Raw genomic sequence first — 17,032 nt, 5'->3', positions numbered from 1 at the left:
CAATTTGGTCAGTGTCGAGTGTTTAGCTTGCAATTACTGGACCAGCGCAAAGGGCTGTGGACTCTTTGCATAAATTAGCATGTGAACGACAGGGGCTGAAAAGCGTCTGGGCTCTTCATTATGGTCCCCGATTCCACTTTGGCCCAATTCACGGTGACGGGGATCGAAATGTTTTGGCGGCGGTAGGATGTGCTCCTTGTCGCAGGGGCCGGCACAAGGTCATGAGAGAGCGGGACGCCACCAATGAGTCATTGAATTCATTCAGGTAAAAAACAAAGCTGGATGATTGACGACAAATAAACAAAGCTGCTCGCCTCCTGATGTCAATTCATCCACTTTCTGAAGTTCTCAGTTGGGGGGGCTGACTCAATCAAGGGGCCCTTATAGACAAACAATCCTTTATTTATCATTTTCTTATTCCGCTTGTCCACGTTTGGTTATTCTTGGGTGGATTGAATGAAATGGTTTTCAGGACGAAGGAATGTGGAGGCTGAAGAGACAACCCCAGTGCCTTCCTTTGAGCAATTCATCAAAAGTCCCAGATGCTGAGAAATATAGATGCTCCTTCATTTTGGTAGGACATAAACCTTTGCAGACCAGATGATGACTTTCCCCGAACAAGTTTCAGCTTGAGACATTACAAGGAGCATCTGGCAGCCTTATTGCCGCCTTTTATTTCGCCTCATTGACATGCAGTTTGGCATGCGGACAACATACCGCTTTCTTGGCACTAAACGACCTCCTGAGAACCAGGAAAACACCGAGCCCAGCCTTATCATCATCTTCTCCCTGCAGGCTCGACCACAGAACTTTAAGAGCGCCGTCGTGGAGTGAATTTTCTTGGCGGAATGTCTCTCTCTCTCTCTCTCTCTCTCTCTCTCTCTCTCTCTCTCTCTCTCTCTCTCTCTCTCTCTCTCTCTCTCTCTCTCTCTCTCTCTCTCTCTCTCTCTCTCTCTCTCTCTCTCTCTCTCTCTCTCTCTCTCTCTCTCTCTCTCTCTCTCTCTCTCTCTCCCTCTCTCTCTCTTTTGTGTCTATGCAAGCAATTCCTTGCCTTCTATTGCCTCATTCTTGTTGTAGCACACGCTGCCAATTGCAGAAATTGCCAGAGGGACATTTAAGAGGTGAAAATGTGTATAAAGAATTTGAATGCATGGAGAAAAGAACAAGGAGTGAGTATGTTTTATGGGATTTCATTTAATTGTGGTGATAGACTCACCGGAAACCTGCTGAGGCAAATGCGCAGACAGTAATGGAACATCTGGACCATCCAGATGTAAATCTCAAGATCGATTTCACATGGATAGCACACAAACAGGAATAGAAACACACACACACTCACTGACACCCCCCCCCCCCCCCCCCTTTCCCACCAACGCAGTTTCTTCATTTGGTAATTGGCTGGTTCATTGCTGCAACTGTTTAATGTGTGTGGAGTCTGAGTAGGCTGATCAAACGCTGTTTATAGGCCATAACTCAGCGGCGCTAACAAACAGGAAGAGCAGTGTGTGTTTATGCGTGTGACTTCTGATAAAAACCAAAAAGGAGACTTTGATCCCAACGGTTTCTTCTTAGTAATGTGGGAATTGCAGGAGGAGAGAACAAAATTGACCGTGCATAACGTACACACTTGCAAATGCTGGATTCCAAATTAAAAATTGGACCGACCCCAGGGTCAAATTGACAAAAAAAGCGTGTGTGTGTGTAGGTGCGTGCATGTGTGTGTGATCTGCAGACACACACACAAGCTTTTGCATTGCTTTGCAAGCCTCTTCATGCAGCAAAGCCGGATTTCTGGTTCTATCTGGATCAGTTTCATGCGGGTTTGGAAGCACAACCATTGTATTGTACACTGCTAGAAACTGTTCACATTAAGTTCATTATGATTGTAATAACCAATCAAGGCTGTATTTTGGTTGCGATGGTTTAAGATGACAAAAATACATAAACAAGAACAATTTAAGCAGCCCAAGACTGTACGAACGTCAATTTGTTTGCTATAGGTGGTTTTCTGAAAATGCCAAAATGTGCTTTGATGACACCTACTTTTATTATTATTATTTTATTTATAATACTAATGAGATTACACAGAGATTATAAACCTACAATAGCGTACAATGAAAACCCCAAAAAAGAAATAGATCTACAGAACTAATATTTTACATTTTGCAAATGACCAGAGAAATTCATATAAAATATTAAGTAATTTATGGCCAATGTCACCTCCCGTCTAAACTAGCATCTTGGATTATTTATTAATATTAGTTTGGATGTATTTGTTTTGGAATGCATGACAAAAATGATGGTTCAAGTGACACATGAAGGAACAAACAACTTTTGGATGTAGGTCACGGCAGTGTAAATAGAAAAAAAAAATACCTCGAGTGAAATCAGGCCTTTCCAACTGTGATACATCTCGTGTATTTGCCAAATGTGGGAGCAGTGTAAATGAGCAGATGGAACATACGTCAATACCGGCTTGAAATATTCCCGTCTGCTCAAACACAAATACCATAATTTTCGGACTATAAGTCGCGGGTTTTTTTCATAGTTTGGGAGGGGGGGGCGACTTATACTACATTACATAAAGTGTGGTGGCTTGTTTGATGAATGTAAACACAAGCATACGTGACACTTGAAAGAGGCATTCCATTTGAATTGGGCATGTTGTTAATCTAGTCGAAGGCACCGCAAGCTCTGCTAATGTAGTCGTCATACTCAGTGGCAAAACTTCATCTAATGACCATTTCCACGTAGTAAATAAAGCCACTGTTTCAGCTTTGATGGTGTGCCTTCCAAAGCTCCCCAGCTACAAATAATGCTCTCTATCAATTTGGATACAATGTCATGTGCTGAGGAATGTTGAAATGTGGATAAAAGTGAAAATATCAAATGCCTGCAGGTGAGCATTAGGCAAATGAGGCCACGTCGTCGCAGACCTTAAAATAGGCGGGAAGGAATGGAAGATGAGAAAAGTGAGCAAACCATCTTCTTCTTCTTCTCTTTTCCTTCTCGCCCCTTCCAGGAAGAAAAAAGTCGGAAAGTGTCACGGCACGGCTCACATTGTACCCCCATGGCGGGCGGATGCCATCCCCGAGCGAACCAGTGAGCCACTTCAAAAGGGGTCTCGGCTTAGGGCCCTGGTGTCCTCACAAAGACGTCTCGTTTCTTTGCGGGATTATAGGATAGAGCAAGACGAGGAAAAGCAGCTTAAAAGAATCCAAAGTGACTACTTACAGGCGGGCTGGAAGCGACGCCAACCAGGTTTGACGCCGTTCCGGATGAAACCGTCCAAACGGTTTGCCGACGTGTATGGCTGCAAACGACTTGTTCCTCGCTAAGCCTTTTGTCAGCACTTGGCATCATTCCCAGGTCGTCCATGCCTGGAGGATCCCATTCTTGGCTGCTCGTCCTTTTAGTCGTCCTGCACCTGCCTGGGAGCTTTTTTTTCGTCTGAGATTTGCCAACAGAGTCAAGTGAGGACAACGGTGAACCTTTTAATCCTCCACCATTTACAGTCAACAAGGAGGTCCGTGACGGTACGGCGAAGAAACAAGTGGAACGCAAAGAGGGGCGTTGAAAGAGAAAACCTTTGAAGACTTCTTTTTCATTGGAAGTGTGTCCACAATGTGACAGGCGATATCCAAGACAGCTCTCTCCGTGACGTCAGCATGAGAAGAATCCTCCCGTCATCCTCAAACAATTGACGGCAAAAAGAAGAGGAGACGGCAAATAGAAGAGGAGAAAAGTAGAGGAGAAAAATCCCCCCCCCCCCCCCTCTCATGCAAGTCGGGTCTCTGGGTCCTTTTGCCTTCCTGCTGCCGACGGCTCGGCTTGTAAAAGTTGCACTGCAAAGGTTTGGGCCAGCCTCCGTTGGCAGCGGTTCAACAGATCACTGCTTATTTAGGAGAAACAGGGGTGACGAGGCAGCTCTCTCGCTCTCTCTCTTACTCTCCACGACTTTTTCTTTCCCTCTCTTGGGGACGCCGGGAAGTGACGACTCACTCTGGAGAGACAGCGCGTCGGCAGTAAAAGGAAGTCCACGTTGAAAGCTCAGCTTCCTGGCCGGGGTCACTTTTGCGTCTGCTCTCGGGGCCTCGTTGTCGAGCCGCCCAGCTTTTGTTTTGCAGCAGCCGGTTGGTTAGCAATTTTACGACAGCCGCGGATTATTGGGCAAAGGTGGGCCGTGCGTGGAGTCTTCAATGGGGACAAACAAATTCTTTAGAGGTTGCCTTAAAGAGGCCATGACATGCAAATTGGCATTTTATGTCAAAATACTTCTGGAGTGCTTGCCTGATCATGAATTGTGAGATTAAACCACCAAGGGGACAACAACCATGCTTAGTTTCTCCACTCCAAACATGATGATCTAGAGGAAGGAAGGATCCAGAGCCACTTTCAAGCAAATTTGCTCGGGGTGTGATCCCGCCTCATGCAAACGACACACTGTTTTGCAAGGCCAGATTTCCGTCACCATGACGACTATGGTTGAGAATTTGCAAGCCGCATCGGTTCTGCTCCAGTCGGTGAATGTTTGAACGGAAGTGGGAATCGAAAAAGTGGGAACACAATCCATTGTGTGGTCTGCCTTTAAGACAAAATCAAATGGGATCTGCTACTTTCAACAAAACAATGGATCAAACCATTTAGCAAATTAGCACACTTAAAGGTTTTTGCTTTAGTGAAACAACATTGCAAATATTTGGGTAGATTGCACATGACAAACATACAAAAGGACAAGTGATAACACTTTCTTGTTACGTTTGTTCTTCACAGAAAGTGGTCAACAAGGGCAAGCAAAGCATGCCGTATGCTCAGAATATGCTTGAATCCAACCGAACGCTATCGCTATTGTTTGGAAAACGAGAAACAGTCGCGTCGCTAACATGCTGGTTCCCTACGTTTGAGACGCAGTTTTTTGCTGGAGCATCAAAGGGAAACTTTTGCTAAGCCAACCCTGATGGTCCACTGAAGATCAGATGAGACGAACAGAAACACGAGAGAACATCTGCAAGTGATGCTCAAAAACAACTTTATGCAGAAGCAGGAACTTTGCAGAGTGAAATTCGCACGCTGGCGTGTTGAGTTCCCACTTGTCAGGCTTTATTTTGGGGGGGGTTGTGAAACCACAGTCATCAGCGGATCTGACACGCGTAGGTAGATTGGTTTCGCGAAGCACCTCTTGCGCTTTGTAACAGCAAAAGCCGTTGTCAAAGCGCTATAGAAATGAAGCTACTGTATAAATAATAAAAATAATAATTAAAAAAAAAAACACCCATTGCGCTTTGTTACAAAAACAGCTGTTGTGACAGCACTATAGAAATAAAGGTATTGCATAAACCATGAAAATAGCAATTACCGTAAATTCCGGACTATAAACCGCACCGGACTATAAGCCGCACCAGCTAAAATTGGGGGATATTTTAGTTTTTTTCTTATATAAGCCGCACCGGACTATAAACCGCACGTGCACACGCGTTTTTTTTACAAAGAAAGACCGTTCACAGAAAGCCTTTTTAAAATTTTAATAACATACTTTAACATGTCTTTCTAAACATTGCCTGTCACAAAGGGTTTAGAGCCCTTTGACGCAGAGGTCACCTAGCGTGCATTCCTACTAAAGCTCATAATAGTCACAAGCAACACAGCCAGAATAAGCAGCAGCCATAGTAGTGTTTCAAAATAGTATATTTGTTGTTGTTTTTTTCTTCAAGATACCGCAGTGTATAAAAGTGATCAAGTCATCACAAAAATCACGAAAAAAAAAAATCCTTATATAAGCCGCACCTGACTATAAACCGCAGGGTTCCAAATTTTGGAATGAAGTCGCGGTTTATAGTCCGGAATTTACGGTAAACAAAACACCCATTGCGCTTTGTAACGTAATGCTGTTGTGAAAGTGTTATCTAAATAAATGTATTGCATAAATAATACAAATAATTACAAAAAAAAAACAAACATTTGCCAAGTATGTGAGTAGTCACAGTACTATATAATCTGGCATTTAGCAGCCAGAAATGATTTTCTTGTTGTGTCTTGTCTAGCAACGCTCTGCTGCCTGGGCATGTTTCCCGTTTAAACAAAGCTCCTCTTTGGGTATATTCAGCAAACATGGATACTTCCTGTTGCGCATTTATTGTTTGTCTTCATCGTCAGTGAGTTGATAATTCACCGCAAACATACAGTGTGAGCCAGGTAATACTTTCTGACCTAACTAAGTCATTTTTCGCTGACCTGATTTCAAACTGATGTGTGGTTCTTGTGGTTTCTTAAGATCTCGGGGCCCTTGCCCTGCCTCTTTTGTTGCCCCCCACACACACACACAATACAAGAAAACGATGAATCATCTGCAAGAGCATTAAATTGCAGTTCTTGAACTCTATGCACCCTCCTAATTTTTTCTCACCTACTTCCTGTCTAAAAATGTTGTCTCTTGGACTACAGCAGCGCTTAGTGGACAAAGGACTCCAATTTACCTTCTCTTTTTTTTTTTTTTACAAGTCAGAGAAGTAGCATTGATTGTTTGACACTGGACAAGAAAGATGCGGCAGTAAGTGAGGGGGCTGGGTGGGAACAGCAGATGGCAGCTTTTCAGGTTTGATCCCCACCACAACACACAGTCCGGATTGTGATCAGGCTTTAATAGAGCTTGCTGATGAGCTGACCATCATTTGAATCAGGTGTGTTGTAGTAGGGCGCCACCTAAAACAGGCTGGGTAGGAGCGAGCCCTTAAGGACTGGACTTGGTGACCCCTGGTCTATATAATGCCCATATATAAATGTTAAAGTTAAATAATGTTCTAAATGTTAATGCTTTCCATTTTTGGCAGCAGCGCTTGGCCTACTACATCCAAGTGTGGTAGCACGGGTTAAGTGTCTCAACAGTGCTCCCTTGTGTCTCAACTACTCAACATGCCTCACAAAACAACCATTTTATTTCGTTTTCCTCCCATATTGCAACCACTACTAATGCTCTCAGATGGCGAGTGGCTGATTAATGTAATCCAGACTGAAGGGACAGGGGGGGGCGAGGGATGATGCTCTTAAAAGCCAGGTTATGTGAGTCGGTGTGCATGTTTTTGGTGGAGCTTCTTTACGGGTGTCCATTTTGGCTCCTTCCACCATGTCGATCCAGCGTCCCACGGCGAGACAGGCCTGGACCCATGACAGGTATGTTCCCATTAAAAAACTGCCGTGCTAAATATCATTTGATGATTTGTTTTCCTCACTCAGACAGAATTGAAGTTTTCAAAAGACACACAAATTTCATCTCGATTGGCCTCTGTCAGGAGGAGGCCAAAGAATAAAAGTTGCATATCCAGCATGGGATCAAAAGAACCTTTTTATTTTCCACATGAGCCTATTTGACCTTTAATTCTCAATCAATGACATCACAGCACTTTCCAACAGAATGTGCCAAGTGGTGTTAAACCAATCAAGAGCAAAGGGAAAGCTCTTCCGGACGCTGCCACGCAAAGCCATTTACACAAACTGCTCCAGTTTGACATAATGACCTGCTCAATCGGAGATCACATGACTAACACCTCTGTGTTCAAAATGAAAAAAAATTGTTGATCATGAACTAGTCATTTCATTCATGAACAAAGGAAACTGATGATTTATGCAAGATTATTTTTCCATGTATTGCTTGCTTGACTGATTGATTTGGACATAAATGATTGATTTGTACACTAACCTTTTTGAAATCCATCCAATAGTCACCCGGAAGAGGAAAGTCATGTGTCATCCCGACAAGTGTCCACTAAGGTAATTCATTTTTCACTTGTGCTGCATTTTCATTGCATAGTATCGGCTCATCCTCGGTTAGTCGGCATCCAGTTCTTGGCCAAACAAACAACCATCCAAGTATTTCTATCATGCTAGTTCTCATATGGGTAAAATAGATTTACACTTGAGGACAATGGAGAGTCTTCATCCATGATTTTGGATTCCAAGGCAAAACCTCTGAACTGTGAGGTTGACGTGCAACCCGTTACAAAAACAAAATGGTCTCCTCCCTTGGTTCATCCTCCCCGCTGTTGGGCCTGTTTGGTCTAACCCGTTGACGTGTTTCTACACAGCAGATGGCTTCACACATAAATCCTATTAACAACTTTCTGGAGAGGCGCTGAGGCAAGGCCTGTTGTCGCTCTTTCGGTATTTCATCCGAGGAAACTCTTTTGTATTATCTAACGTCTACCGAGAAGCTGTCAGAGGTTGCCGCAACATGTCTGCCGAAAAGGTAAAGGGGCGTTTTAGACTGCAAATCAACAGTTTCTCTGTCCATCCATAGAAAATGGAGATTCTTTTTAATGACTTTCTGGCTGTGATGCAGAACACAAAGGTCACCACCTACATGTGAAGGATGAGAAGTATTCTGGATTTGGTGGGCGGCTACGGATCTTATTTGTGTATTTTAATGCTTTTTTAATCAGTGTATTGATTATTTATTCCGTGACAATAAGTAAAAAAATAAAACTAAAAACGGTCAAAGTGAGAAGATTATGAATAGTTTGAAATAGCAGTTGGTGCAAGACCACTAGAATATTCAAACTTTGAGTTTAACTAGAGGAATTGTGAATGGTTGTGGGTGCATGACTCTCATTTAATTTGAACTTGAATATGATTGGTCAATTCTGAACACAGCTACGTGGGTGTGCAGACTTTTAATACCCACTTCTCCCAGCTGAAAGAAGTTTCCCATGATACTCTTCTCATTCACTGCTGAAGGAACTGGCATGTTTACTTTTTAATTTGGTTACATCAAGTGAATAAGTGTTGGATTGCACTAGGAATGGCATAAGCCTGGCACGTCTATGCAGGATGTCTCCTCATCTAACAAGATTAGATCCACTGTCTCCCTCTCTACTGACCTCCTTTACTGTGATGCGTGGTTTCTCACCGTGGAGATCTTTGCTTCATAACGTTGTGGAGTGTGAAGCCAACCAATGATCTACTTGCATTGTGATTGAGTGTAAAACCAGTCCAAGTCATCGCTACATGATTCACTTTCCACGCTGATTTCTGAGGACTGCGTTAGGATACAAAGACAGCTTCTCCTGTCAATCGGTGGTGACCATATAATCACAATCACGACTTGTGGTGTTGATAATGTAACTCTTTTTTTTTTTTTTTTTCCCTCCCCCCCCTCCCCGTTGCATTCCCTGGTCTGGTTGTTTTATTGGTGAGTTGCTGCTACAAATACATGTGCTACTTTCATACCTATTTTTTGAATCATGATTACAGTGGTAATTATTTTGTGTATTCATTTTGAAATAATGAGTTACTATATTTTATTACAAAGCATTTCTTTATGAATCTGTTTTCCATTTCTATTTTTTACAAATTGTTTTGTAGGAGGAGATTTTGTGAGGCTTGTGTTATCTGCGATGTCTTGTTTTTGAATATCTCTTTTTATACCTGTACGACAGAAAAATCGGATTTAAAAGAAGCCGAAGAAGAAGAAGGAGGAGGCCAACAGCACAAGCGAGGCCAAGCTGAACGGCAGCGAGACCAAGATCAAGAAAATCAAGAAAAAAAAGAATGAGGAGGCTTCTGAGGAGAATTGCGTCTTGCAAAGTATAGAAATATAAATCCTTTTTTTGGGTGAATGGGAAATGCCTATTGATCAGTTTAATCCTTTCACTGATGACATCGTTGCAGATGACAAAAAGGTGAAGAAGAAAAAGCTGGACAAGAATAAGGAACCAGACAAAGAGACAAAAAAGAAAGCCAAAAGTGCCCCAAAGAAGAAGAAGAAAGGTGAGGCACTTGTAGCTTTGAACGTGCGTTGTAGCCCAACAATTTGTCTGAACAAAATCAGCAGGATCAGTCACAGACGACGACGACGAGGAGGAGGAGGAGGAAGACACCCCAAAAAAGAAAACCAAGAAGAAAACAGCCAAAGACAGCTCACCGTCCCCAAGTGCCACCAAAGAAAAAAAATCCAAATCAAAAGGTACCCGTCGAAATCGTCCTTAACGTGACCTCACATCTGACATCTTGTTAATAGGATTTGATTGTGTAACAATAATGGGCGGGAAGCCACAAATGGGCAAAAACGCAAATAACATGCTGCTGGCCAGATTGCGGAGAATGGATTGGAAATCTTTTCACTGATTACAATCTCTGTAATTCTGCACATCTAGGGCTGAGGAGACACACTTTGTGACACTAGAAATGCAGCAGAACCCTAGAGCAGGGCTCACCAAGTCCGGTCCTCAAGGGCACCAATCCAGACTGTTTTAGGGGCAGCCTCACTACAACACACCTGCCCTGCCTGAGAGGTTATCAATACATTGCGGCAGGTAGCCACTAGGTGGCGCAAATATCCTCTCGAGCAGCTGCCCCGTGTGCGGGATGCTGCAAAGTTGAAAAGTTTGCGTGGGATTTGCGCCACCTTGTTGATACTTGCCCGGTCATGCGACACACAAAAATAAACTTGAATCATGCGCAATGTTTTAAGATACAAACACATCTGCAGGATCAGGGAGGTGCAAACCCACAAAACAAGAATGGGAAGGGGTTCGGGTTCTTCTGTCATTAATGTATACAGGGAGATAGATCTGCCTTCACACTAGCGTAAGGCATGGCAGGTTATTTGTTGAAGGTAGAAAAAAAAAGATGATCCATGTCTCAACTGACACTGTGAACATATGAGCGTGAGAGTCTTGGTGTGAGCAATGGCTGACAGCAGCTTCTACATGCATGTTCATTGTGTCAATAAACGGCTGGAAAGGCATCACGGTCGTTTCTTTCGTTGCTCCATGCCGCCGGTGGCGTCTCCTAAGCTTGTTAGGCTAATCTTGACTCGCACCACAAAGCAAAAAAAATCGACCTAGCGACGGATTGCAAATGGATTTGTTGGGTGTGTTCACTGTCTATATTGTTGGCTTAGTCCTAGGGGTCCAAAACTAAGAACAGTTGGAAGGCAGTTTTGTTTTTTTTGTCTGCAAACCATCGTAGGAGTTTCACATAGCTGTCATGTTATTAACCCATCCCCCCCCCCCCCCCCCCCCCCCCCCATTAATGTACGAATACTTCAAAGTGGCGTTCATTCATGAGTCCGAGAAATGAAACGTGTCATCGCGGTTTTACCTCGTGAACATCTGCTCACCATCAATAATAATCGGTCAATTCTATCAGATGTTGACAAAGCGCTTCGTCAGCTCTTTTTTTGCCTCTTAAACGTTTTCGCTGGAGAGGGAAAGGACCGGACGTTAACTCCTTTGACAGATGTGAGCGACTCCTGCTGAAGTACTCTTACAGGGGGGGGGGGGGGGGGGGGGGGGGGAACCTGGAAAGAAAGCAGGATCACATGCTCAAATGTAATTCATTCTCCAAATCTGTCTTCATCTTTGTTAACCGATATTGTTAAAACTCATCCAGGATTTTAAGATCCTCAGTCAGCGTTTTGAACTCTGATGAAAACACACACGCACATGTGCACACTACATCCGCTGTCATTTTCTATATTTCGAAACAATTATTATTCATTTTAATTTAATATTTCATTGATGTTTTTATTAATAGTCATTTAAAAGCAACTCCGCTAGTGTGTCTTTACAATAAAATGTTAATGAGTGTATTGCCATAATGTGCTTTATGTCCTGATTTGGCAGAGAATCGAACTGAATCTATAAATGGCAATCAAAAGAATTGATTGAAAAAGTACATGCGTGTTTTTTTTCCTTTGTTTCCTCAGAAGACAAGGATTGCGATGGCAAGGAGAAGAAGCCAAAGTCAAAAGAGAAGGACAAAAAGAAGGAACCAGCATCCTTGTTTCAGATAAACAACGACAAAGACTCCAAGAGCAAAAAGAAAGGTGATTCCCCAAAACACGCCCGGTGTTTTCCTGTGATTGACAGCGGTTCAGTTTGCTGGCTGGAATAAAAGATTGAAGCGTCATTTACCCTAATTTGTATCCTTAATTGCAGCCGGCAAATCGGAAAGTGACGACAGCGAGGAGGAGATCAAGTCGACAAAGTCCAAAAAGAAGTCTGCTGCCGGCTCTACGACATCTTTGTTCCAAACCTCAGGAGACAAAGACAAAGAAAAGAAGACGAAAAAGAAAGGCAAGCTCGCCGCTGGTTTATGTACTTCACCTTTTCAAACACTGGAACTCATTCAAAAATGCGTTGATTTGGTTTCAGCAAAGGCAGAAGACAGTGATGATTCCGAGTCTGAAAAAGAAGAAAAGTCCAAAAAGAAGAAGGCCAAAGGCAAGAAGAAGAAGAAGGTATCAGCAAGATGCCAAAGTGGCCTCCACACATATACAGATTTCCATTTTGCGTGTACTCCAATCAAGGTTGTGTTCACACTCGGAGTGGGTCAGAAAGGAAATATCAAAACGATACGCAATATTGTGCACCACTTGTACAGTGGGCGATATATTGAAATGTGCCCAAAGGTAGCGCTGTAAACAAAAACTCTAAATCTAATGTAAAAAAAAAGATCTAAATCTATCATCTCTCTTAAATGACCAAGATATATTAAAAAAATAATAATAATCAAATGTAAAGCTGGTAGACAAATTCTCTCAACAGTCCAAGATGTATTTTAACTGGTCTGGCAGTGAATGGGTTAAAGGGGACCACTCCAAATGAGCGCGACTAAATTGGGCAGCAGCGGAGAATTGAACACATCCTGGGGGAGCTTTTCATGTTCCATTCTGCTTTGGCTTCGAGCCCACAATAATGAAGAATCCTTTGTGCACAGGAGAGAGCGCCATCACCTGAGATTGAGTTTGACAACTTGGAAACGTTTGTGATGGATCCGGCGCCTCAAGGCGTGACCGTCAAATGCAGAGTGACTCGAGACCAGCGGGGGATGGATAAGAGCATGTATCCTCTCTACTACCTTCATCTTGACAATGACAAGAAGGTCTGTTGGAGTATTGATACCCACGTATATTCAAGCCATATTAGCGAAAGCTTTATCATATGATTCTGTAAGAGCCACAAGATGGCAGCAAAGCACTCATTTTGTCAAAATGAAGCTCCTCAACTCAGTTCACCAGTAGGAGTTTTTTTTTTTTTTTTACCTGTACCCCTCCAAAGAAAAAGAATTCTCGCAAACATTTTGTACACATCATAATTCTATTTATTTGGAGAAAGCAAGTCCTGGAACGTAAAAAGAATGTATGCAAGTTTTTCAACCGATTATATTACTTATAGTTGCCATTTCCTTGTAGACGTTTCTGTTGGCTGGCAGGAAGAGAAAGAAAAGCGCAACCTCCAATTATCTCATCTCCATTGACGCCACCGATTTGTCAAGAGGTGGTGATAACTTCATAGGAAAGCTGAGGTACCAAGGCTGCATTTACTTAACGCATAGCTACTAATAACCTCTGGCAACAAAAATGGTGCTCAAAGTATCAATATTTGGAATTGTTGAGCTTCTCAGGTTGCCACTGGATTCTTCCATCCTGTAGTTGAAATCCAGCACAAAATCCTGATTCATTGATTCAATCTGTATTTTTTTTTCCCACTTGTTTTCCAGGTCAAATTTAATGGGCACCAAGTTTACTGTCTTTGACAATGCTTTGAATCCAGAAAGAGCCCTTCCGGACTTGTCTAACGCACGACAGGAATTAGCGGCCATCATCTACGTAAGTCACGGCATATTTTCCAAAAAGCTCCACATGCTGTCATGCTGAAATTCAAATCTCTACTGACGTAAATCAGGAGACAAATGTTTTGGGAATGAAAGGGCCCAGAAGGATGTCGGTCATCATTCCAGGCATGGACAAAGACAATGAGCGGGTGCCTCTCCGACCCAGAAACGTGAGTGTGAGCTGCATATTGACTACTTCTAGCAAAAGACTAGACGGCGTGAACAAAGCCATCAATAAAGGCGGGGTCCTCTCAGGCGGAAGATTTTAAATTGAGCAATAGACTCCCCAAGATGGCACCTAAGCAATACTGTTATCAGTGACAAGCCACCCTTGGCTAATGACGTACGTATGATTCCACGCATTTTCTCAGGACTATGACGGCCTGTTGATACGACACCAGAATAGAAGGATGGAGAATTTGATTCATCTTCACAATAAGACGCCTGTGTGGAACGAGGAATCGTCATCACATGTGCTCAACTTCAACGGCAGGGTCACTCAGGCTTCCATCAAAAACTTCCAGATTGTCCACAGCAAAGATTGTGAGTCCAAATGGGCTACAAAAATGGTGTTATTCAAATTGCTACTCGTCTATCAATTGACCACTTCCATTCCAAATCGGGCCCACTGCCTCCACCTAACTTTGAATGTGTATCTTGTCTTTCAGTGGACTACATTGTGATGCAGTTTGGCCGGATAGCCGACGATATTTTCACACTGGACTACAAGTACCCCATGTGCGCAGTGCAGGCCTTTGCCATTGCGCTATCGAGCTTCGATGGGAAAATCGCCTGTGAATGAGTTCCATTTGTTGCCCCGTGCGATTTCAAACCAAGCCAGGCCTTCGTCAAAATGGATGCCCCCCCAAAAACTGATAATAAAAAAAATCAACTGGAATATGTCGACTAGTACAAATATTCCCATCCCGTAGGAATCTGGAGCTACAGTGTATATAAAAAGTCTACACACCCCTGTTCTAATGCCAGGATAATCCCACTAAAAGATTAGAACTTAATTGGAGGTGAAGAAGAGGCACTTCAAAAGTTGGTGGGTGACATCCCATTGACAAGAGGGTGTGCACACTTGTGCAAGCACATTAGCTACATTTTACTTCTCCTTTTGAAACTATCCAAACTGTAATCAAGGTTTGTTTATATTTCTTTCGATTGTTTTTCTTCGACTTCCTTCCTTCTTTGGGTATAGCTGTTGGTGTCTGACTGAACAAAGTATTTTCTGGCATTTCGACGTGACAGTCTTTCCCAAATGGTGAGACAAGGCGCTTATTTTATATCGGAAAACCTCCAAACAGCTTAAACTAACTACTCAAAAATAGACTTAGTGTGAAATCTGTTTCTGTCACGCTACATCGCTCGTATGGAAGATGAAAGAAGCACTTTTTGTAAGAATCTTCCTTTTAAATGAAATTGGCACAGTGATTTGGAATCACCACTCCATGAAGATGTTATGTAATAAATCAAATAAATATAACCAAAATAAAGTAAGACCAATCAATGTCCTCCACTTGCGTCACATGTACAGTTTTATCAGTGTTGCCATGACGATAATGACTTTAAATGGGGATGTGCACACCCAAACAAGGAGCACTCCTTCACTGGGGCCATGCCCAGCAGGCTTTGTTGACGTGTTAGATTTAGTATATGAAGTTTTACAGCTTTCTTTTGAGTAAAGCCGCCGGCTTCCAGTTGATCTGACAGGTTGGAGTCGCCCCAAAGCTGTGCTTCCAATGAAAAACCTGTTTGAGGTGACAGCTCTGAGAGATAGAGGTGTGAATTCTGCCTCAACCTGCTCAGGCAGTTGTCTAAACTCGCAAGTAAAATGTAGGCTTAAAGCTGGCGCCTTTTCTGGATGGACACTCGCAAAAGGACACTCACAACAATTTTCCCTCTTTTAGAAGTTCATCAGGTCATCGATACTTTTTTTTTTTTACTCTCCAGACTGTGAGCAAATGATTCCTTCAGAAATGCTTTTGCCTATCCAGGTGTATCATGGTCAGCCGAAATCACAAACACCCTAAACTAGAGCTTGACATTTATGATGCTTCTGTCTGTCAGCTACGTTGGGGGAATCAGCCAGTCAAACAAAATAGGGCCCATTGAGTTGAAATCATTTCACTTCAAAACCAAAATAAATTCGAGGTTGCCTGTTGTTATTATTTTGCTTTTTAACAAGTAGCCTCTCAATACACTTCTATCTTTCCGCATTAAAATGAATGGAAATGCCCTTAAAGCGTTCAATGCCCCATAAAACGACATATCATATAATCATATGTGAACATTCACATATGCACACCGCTTGTTTTGTGAACATAGTCCTGTTTGTCATGATAAAATGGCCTCAATGAAATAATTAATATATTTTAAAGATAGTTTATGCGGCATGATTTTGTGACTACCACTGGTCTGCACACTTTGGCCACCAGATGGAAATATAATGCAAATTCGCGTGCATGCAAACACATGCACGCACGCACGCACACACACGCATACGCGCGCGAATGCACGTAAGCGCACGCACACAGGCACACAATCAAATAATCAAAAACATGAATCAATATTATTGTCTAAATAAATTCAAAAGTTCTGTCACTTGCAAGTATTATTTAATCATTTGAAAATCACTTTACAACAGCTAGTTACATTTCGTCTTGGAAAAAACACATGGTACCCTCATGAGGAATGAATCCTGGTGTAGATATGGACAGGGGGGCAGAGATCTTGCTGAACAGAGTGGACATTTGAGGATAATGTCAGCATTTAATGAGCACATAGTGGACCTCCGTTTAATACCGTGGAGGATTTACAAGCTGACTGTGCACTGTTTAACAACGATATCCTTCATGTTTCCACTTTTCTTGTTTTGTTTTTTACTTGTGATCAACATTTCATTAAGACAGAGTGGACAAGTTAGGTTTCTTGAAAATGACAAACAATTACATTTTTTTTTCCAATCCATTATTTCAGCCTCCATTGAAGAAAGGAAAAATGCTGGTCATAATGTCACTGAAAACATCACACAGTTTATTACCCCATAATGACACGGTGGAAACGTTCAATGATTATGAAAATAGAATATACCAAATATGGGAATGACTTTTTTTTTTTAAACCAAATAAAAACCATATTTCTTTTTGATTTAGTATGTAACCACTTATTATACACACTGTAGTTAGCAGAGCGTGTGTGGTACATTCCAAAATCACAAACATTCATCCATCAATGGGGTAAAAATAAAAAAATAGAATAAAGGAAATATTTGTAAGCATTTTACTGGTATGTGTTTGGCAGATTAACGAGGTTACCTCAGAATCAGCCGCGCGCAAAGGCGCTCGAGTCCCGCCCCAAAGTTTGTTGATTGACGCGCACCAATGGCTCTTGTGCGGACGGCTTTTTTTCCGTCGCT

At 42.4% G+C, this 17,032-nt stretch overlaps 1 protein-coding gene across 5 annotated transcripts; it reads left to right on the top strand.

The window, feature by feature from the left end:
- The first annotated feature begins 8,123 nt into the window (after positions 1–8,123).
- LOC133162353 (tubby-related protein 1-like) lies at positions 8,124–15,898 on the top strand. Of its 5 annotated transcripts, none has more exons than XM_061291484.1 (13): positions 8,124–8,239; positions 9,447–9,576; positions 9,661–9,759; positions 9,824–9,955; positions 11,702–11,821; positions 11,934–12,071; positions 12,150–12,235; positions 12,718–12,879; positions 13,190–13,302; positions 13,498–13,606; positions 13,683–13,781; positions 13,983–14,154; positions 14,280–15,898. In XM_061291484.1, the coding sequence occupies exons 1-13, from the start codon at positions 8,225–8,227 to the stop codon at positions 14,411–14,413; spliced, it is 1,509 nt and encodes a 502-aa protein (XP_061147468.1). In that variant the 5' UTR covers positions 8,124–8,224; the 3' UTR covers positions 14,414–15,898. The 5 variants fall into 5 exon arrangements, with proteins under 5 accessions (XP_061147468.1, XP_061147466.1, XP_061147467.1 ...); XM_061291482.1 differs by having other exon boundaries at positions 12,715–12,879; XM_061291483.1 differs by having other exon boundaries at positions 9,821–9,955; positions 11,705–11,821; positions 12,715–12,879.
- The last annotated feature ends 1,134 nt before the right edge of the window (positions 15,899–17,032 follow it).

The sequence above is a fragment of the Syngnathus typhle genome, linkage group LG11 (assembly GCF_033458585.1).
Source record: "Syngnathus typhle isolate RoL2023-S1 ecotype Sweden linkage group LG11, RoL_Styp_1.0, whole genome shotgun sequence".
Lineage (NCBI taxonomy): Eukaryota > Metazoa > Chordata > Actinopteri > Syngnathiformes > Syngnathidae > Syngnathus > Syngnathus typhle.
The sequence above is the reverse complement of the archived record's forward strand: the minus strand, read 5'-3'. Positions and strand labels throughout refer to the sequence as shown.

What these genes read in the sequence shown, in the direction of transcription:
- LOC133162353 (XM_061291480.1), top strand. An exon ending in AAGGCAAGAAGAAGAAGAAG is followed by an intron (nt 12,236 to 12,714) that starts GTATCAGCAAGA and finishes CTTTGTGCACAG; the next exon opens with GAGAGAGCGCCATCACCTGA. An exon ending in GATTGTCCACAGCAAAGATT is followed by an intron (nt 14,155 to 14,279) that starts GTGAGTCCAAAT and finishes CTTGTCTTTCAG; the next exon opens with TGGACTACATTGTGATGCAG.